Source organism: Eufriesea mexicana, unplaced genomic scaffold (assembly GCF_001483705.2).
Source record: "Eufriesea mexicana isolate 0111107269 unplaced genomic scaffold, ASM148370v2 scaffold2467, whole genome shotgun sequence".
Taxonomy (NCBI): Eukaryota; Metazoa; Arthropoda; class Insecta; order Hymenoptera; family Apidae; genus Eufriesea; species Eufriesea mexicana.
Window position 1 is genome coordinate 1,081,216 of NW_016910588.1, and position 6,263 is coordinate 1,087,478.

Consider the following 6,263-nt stretch of genomic DNA (forward strand, 5'->3'; position numbering starts at 1 on the left):
TTATTATTATCGAGTTTTACTATCGCTTTGCGATAATATCATTAGAACTATCATAACGTCGTGTGGTAAATATAAATTTGATATAAAATCCATATAAAAATCTATATAATCAAAAAACAATTTTTTAGGAATAATTCGAAATAACGTGTACATCTTCTTTCATGTTCTTCCAAATAATCTTCACAGATGGCATCTTGGTGTAGGTAGTCGTATTGATGCTCTAACGTCGTTGTTCCTAAATATGAAGCAAATGTAATTAAAACTAAGGAATCTTTTGCATACCTTGAATTAGATATGTTGAACGTTACACTTGAACAGCATGTGTTTTTTAACACATGTTTAATATAAATTAAAATATATAATACATCTACGATTACTAAAAGTATATTACGATGTAAATCACGTATCTATAATAAGTAAAAAAATGATATTTCTAATAACTACTGAAATTGGAATTAAAGGCTTTGGAAAGAGGATAAATATCATTCTAAAGAAAAGTTTTATCAATTAACAAGTAATAATCGTATATTTGTTACGTTTATGTTACACTGTTCAAATTAATTTTATTCCTATGATACAACAATTCACAACAAACTATCGAAGGCTATCGACAGAAAATCGAGATGCCTAATATATTTATTTTTAAAATCTTCTTAATTTCTAATGTACAACAATCCTGATAAAATTCACATTAAAATATACAACAACGCATAACAATACATTTTAACGTGTTACTCACTATTTTGTTTTATGAATAAAATAATATTTATTTATTTCATATATACTTTATGCAGTTAAAGACAAATTAACTACGTTATTAAATGGATGCTATTAAGGGTGTATTGAAATTATTATTATATACATTATAGCCATTTCTAATATAATTATAATTTACAATTGGAAATGTACGATATAAATTGAAATAATTGACAAAAGGAAATAAAATAAAATAAAAGTTTAAATAATTTGTCACTAATAATATCTTTGGCATCTAGCAATTAATACACACTAAAGGTTACAAAAATCCATGGTCCTTTAAATTATTATTTTTTTTCTTTTATTCTATCTTCTTTCCCCAATTCAATAAATAATTCTTTTAATGAAATTGCTGCTCAAGAGGATATAGCAGTTGTGAAGCTAAAAATCGTTTTCCATCATTCTTTTTCGATTTGTGACCCTTTCAGCTAAAATAGAATTACCTCGTAATACTATAATGAGATAATGTTATTAATTTAATTTTTATTAGGGGATAACATGTGTCACTGATAGTAATAGCGAAACAAAGTCGAATGTTTGTAGGACGTATACACATTGGCAGTTTTTTCACAATGTACATCAAAATTAAAAAAAAAAATAAAAAAAAAAAACATGGCAGCAAAGAGAAAAAATCTTATAATGACAGGTAATGATTCTTTGAAAAATTAAGATTCTTTATATAAAAAATTAGATATAAAATACGAATAAGTATCCTAATAAACAGATCAACAAATAAACAAAACTTTTATTAGTATTCTCGTGATATAAATATCATTGCGTAAATAACTTAAAAATATATATAATCAAAATATTCTTCATTAGACTTCATTAGAATATTCTCAATAGAAATTTTTGTTTTTTTCCAATAAGATATGTTAATTTTCACTATCGCTAAAATGAAAATTTGATTTTTGTGCTACATAAAATAGCTCGAAAAAATTTTCTGAAATTTCTAATTTAAATTCCTTAAGAATTTTGTGTAAGAAAAATTTGTGCCTTGTTCTATAAAATTGGAAAATATATTGAACTTCATTGTGCATATATTTGGATATGTTTATTAAATTGTCAGTAAATTATATATAATGGATAATTTGAATTGATACGTGTATTTCGAAAGTTCATTAATATACTTCGAAAAATATGTTACTAATTATCTGTAGTTGAACCTCCAATATCCGCATTAATACTAGAATTACCAAACTAGTCAAAATGACTGGTTTCAGATCTTTTATTTTTACAGCTACTGAGACGTATAACTACTTTCGATAAAATTAATGTTAACTTTTATTCAGATAGAATGTTAATTACATATACCTAATTATTTGTATCACACGATTTTAATTATTAGTATCTATGTATACTATATTCAGGTACACATCACAGATTGGTAGTTCTAGTGCTAACACATTCGTAGCCAGTGATTTTTACATTTTTCTAATACTGAAAGACGGTAAGTTAAAAAAATTTTAAAAATCGGTCGCTACTGATTTCTGTTATTAAGACAAGAATAAAAATTATAGAATTAGTTTTAAATTATCAAACGTACCTTTGATTCAAATCAAATCATCCGAAAACAGAGTTTTAAGTGATATAAATTTACATCAGAGATAACTAGAAACAAGACCATAAGTGACGTGAATAAACGTTAGCGATAATCAAAAACAGAAAAATTACATTAGCGTCAACCAAAAAGAGAAACCTAAATGAAAATTTACATCAGTAGCAACTAAAAAAAGCATTATAAATTACATGAATTACGGCTGTAAATATGTTATGAAAAAAATATAGTTGTTCGAAGAAAGTGGATTTTCGAATATAAGAATACTATTTGTTCCTATAAAAATTATTTTGTACTAACATAATTGCGATAAGAAACTACTTTTAATGATAGAAAATAATAAATGTATGGCGAAAAAAATATATATTTTTTTTATCAATTTCTGTTTTGTTTCGATAGTCAGTACTATAAACTATTTCTTTAATACTATCACACAGATATTCTCGGATATAATGCCCATTTCACACTACAGTAATAATTATTTAATCGCTATGGTGTATGAATTTTTATATCTTTCATGAAAATTTTTGAAACATACAATCCATGACTATTTGGTCGAGGTGCTGTCTCCTATTTCCTTAAAATGGTCAAATAAAAAAGATGACAACATTAGACATAACAATAGCCATCTACTGCGAATTAAAATTATATCAATCTTTTTATCATATCAACAAAAAATATAATAAATTTAGTATTTTTAAATACAATATAATTTAAAATAATTAAAAATATAATTTTAAATGGAATATAATTTATTTTTAGTGCCATAAAATTTTAGTAATTAGTTTATATGTGCTGTAAAATGAAAATGGACAATCAATGATAATCACTGCACCAGAGTAACAAAAGGAATGTTGTATTCATAAGAGAACTTGAATAATGTAATATGTGGATATGAATTTGTGATAATGGAGGTTCCACTGTTTTATCAATACTGAATAATATATAAAACAGAAGCATAAATAACTATATGAATAGCATATTTATATTACTGTTACTAATAATAATTTTAAACCCTATTATCGTTACATTTATAATAGCCATACTTTTGTTAATTCTTACATGGAAATGGATATAGTAATATTTGTAAATTTGTTTTTATCTATGTAATTTCTTGATACTAAAATAGTCATTTGCCCCCCCCCCCCTCAGTGTCACATATATAATTATACTCATTCAATGATAACAGTTATTCTTTGTTCCAGCTGAAGAGCATATGGTAGAGTAGAATATATGGTAGTAAGTATAATCATATTAGTCTAGATAAATTCAACAAATATTATTGATATATTAATTGCTCTAAATTGAAGATCCATATATATTACACGAATTATGATACAATAAAAAGAATGCTTTAATATCTAACAACGAAGAGGAATATTGCAATATAGAACAAAAACTATAAAATACTGAACATGTGGAAAATGAAAACATCTTCCCCTTAAAAGTTAACAAAATTAATTTAGGAAACTAACGTTTTTATCTCAACTTCATAGTTAAAAATTTAATATAAACAAAGGTCCATCCTTTTAGAAAATAAAATTTTTATTATATACTATAGAAAAATACATTGCACGTTATTCCCATCAAAAGCCTATATTAACTTTATATTTGCTTATAATCTCCTGCAAATAGAATCTGTATATAAATCTGGCACACAAAGAAAGTAAGCTTGCAGAATATTATGATACACAAAGATTAAAAATTGTTGATAATAAAAGAATAATTTATTACATGGATACTAAGCAACAGATCACAAATACAAAGAATGAGATCAACCATTCCCCATTAAAAATCATGAATTCTAAATTTTGAAAAGAATAGTAGTTTGCACAATGTATAACTAACATAGCATAATTAGCTCTTACAAATGCTGTAAACTTAGACTCAATAGGTAACACTTTTATGATTATACGAAATCATTGATAAAGAAATATCTTTTGGTAAAGGAATATTTATAATATACATAGATCAGAATGACTTCATGCAGGAAATACATTCAGGATGAACATTAATGAAAGTTATCAGAAGTATGAATCTCTCTTGAGGTCAGATTGGAATCTTTTTTTAGTATTGAATCACGATTGCAAAAATTTATACATACATAAATATGTCTGTATACCTGATACATAGAGCACCTAATGCTATATCCAAAGAAGATATTAGAATATTCCTTATAAATGAAGAAGCACAGATCTATTGGAATGAGATTGGTAGGGATACAATCACTCATGATTCCTCATATCAGCGATAACAAGAAGACAGTACTTCGCGATTCTCGATTTACAAACAACGAATAAATATTTTCTAACGTTGATAACATTCTCGTGATAATATAATCGCGAGAACTAAATATAAGATATGTAGGGTATAGGTTAAGCTGAGGTATAGAATATAAATATAGGATACAAGAAAAAGTGGAGCAACTATATTTAAACATAAGATAAAGCAATATTATTTAATGTTTTCCTTGCTTTTAGATTTTTATACCCAATTATATGATGAGTGTGAAAGTACATCCAAATTAAAAGTTTAAGCACAAAACTGAAGAATTACATCTTAAAACTAGCTTCAGATGTCTGTAATTTTCTGTATTCCCACAATTCTAGTTTTCACCCCTATTTGTCGTATTAAAAGAGTCTATTGTAACTTTAGGGTATTGGTTACTATTACAGTGAATCCTTCCTAAACTAAGCAATATTTGTATTTCAATGTCTATTTTAAAAGTAGCCATGTACCATGGAAAGAAAGTACCTTGAGCATAACTGAAAACAATGGAATTAATTGAACTACTAGACAGGTAATGTTTTCCAGCATGAAAGTATTTCATTAGGACATTCTTGGACATTTGAGTTTAGAGCATAATGTGTAGAATTAGAACATTTGAGTTATTAGAGTGATACCATCAGAGTTATAGGTTAATATTAGAACTATTGACCTGTAATTGATATTTAAGTATAACATACATAGATGATAATAATTAAATGGAAATGAATAGGTACACATAGAAAATACATTTATATTTCAATAGATGTCAATACTAACATTGCCAAACACAAATGCATGTTTTCAATAATTACAAAACAGGAAGTCTGAGATCAGTCATTTTGAATTGGTTTGGTAATTCAACTGTTGATCTCCATTTAAGAAAGAAGAAATCATAAAATAACTATTATTAGACTCTTGGCCTAGTCATCACTGGTATGTTTAGCAAGACAATCAAACAATTAAACGTTTATTGGTTTATTTGTATGTGTAATGTATAGCCATCCCCTCATTGCAATTGGTTTTTGTTAGTTGTAACATAATTGACAAAATTACAGATACTATACACAGTTAAGAAATTTAACTGATTGTATTGACTTTATATAATGATCTAGAGTCTCCCACTGATAAGCAACATGTTGACTTAGATATTGGTTCGTTTTTGGGGGATTTTGATGACTTCTAACCATATACATCTTATCATTATCACCATTGATAACAACGACCTTGATGATTTTTTCGATTTATACAATGAATATATAATATTCCATATGTGTTATACATAACAAACATCAGATATCTATATTTATAAGGATGTCTGTGTTGACTGGGAATCTAAGATATAAGCTATCTCATAAAGAACTGAAAAAATACAAAGAAATAGTACGTCGTCACGAGAGTTGTAGAATATGCAGGATTGGGGAATATTACGTGTCTAATATTACTAACATTAATGTTACACTAGTATTACTAGTATTACTAGTGTAACATTAGCGTACATTAGTAATAACACTTTTGCAAGTGAATTAGTAGGAGAGCTCTCAAGGTCAAGCTCATCTGTTTTAAATGGAATGCTGCATTTTTCATTTATATTACGTTATATTCACGTTTATTGAAAGAGATTCAAGAGACATCATGTTAAGTCGTTTCATTTTATACAGATAGTAAAATCATGAAGCAGCAG

General features: G+C 26.3%; 1 protein-coding gene across 1 annotated transcript in view; it reads right to left on the minus strand.

Moving 5' to 3' along the window:
* Nucleotides 1–70: 70 nt before the first annotated feature.
* Nucleotides 71–6,263, minus strand: part of Gpdh1 (Glycerol-3-phosphate dehydrogenase 1) — a 28,824-nt gene continuing 22,631 nt past the window's right edge. The window contains exon 8 of the mRNA XM_017903695.1: nucleotides 71–235. Within this exon, the coding sequence (XP_017759184.1) occupies nucleotides 181–235 (55 nt within the window). The 3' untranslated portion in view covers nucleotides 71–180. The remainder of the gene's footprint in view (nucleotides 236–6,263) is intronic.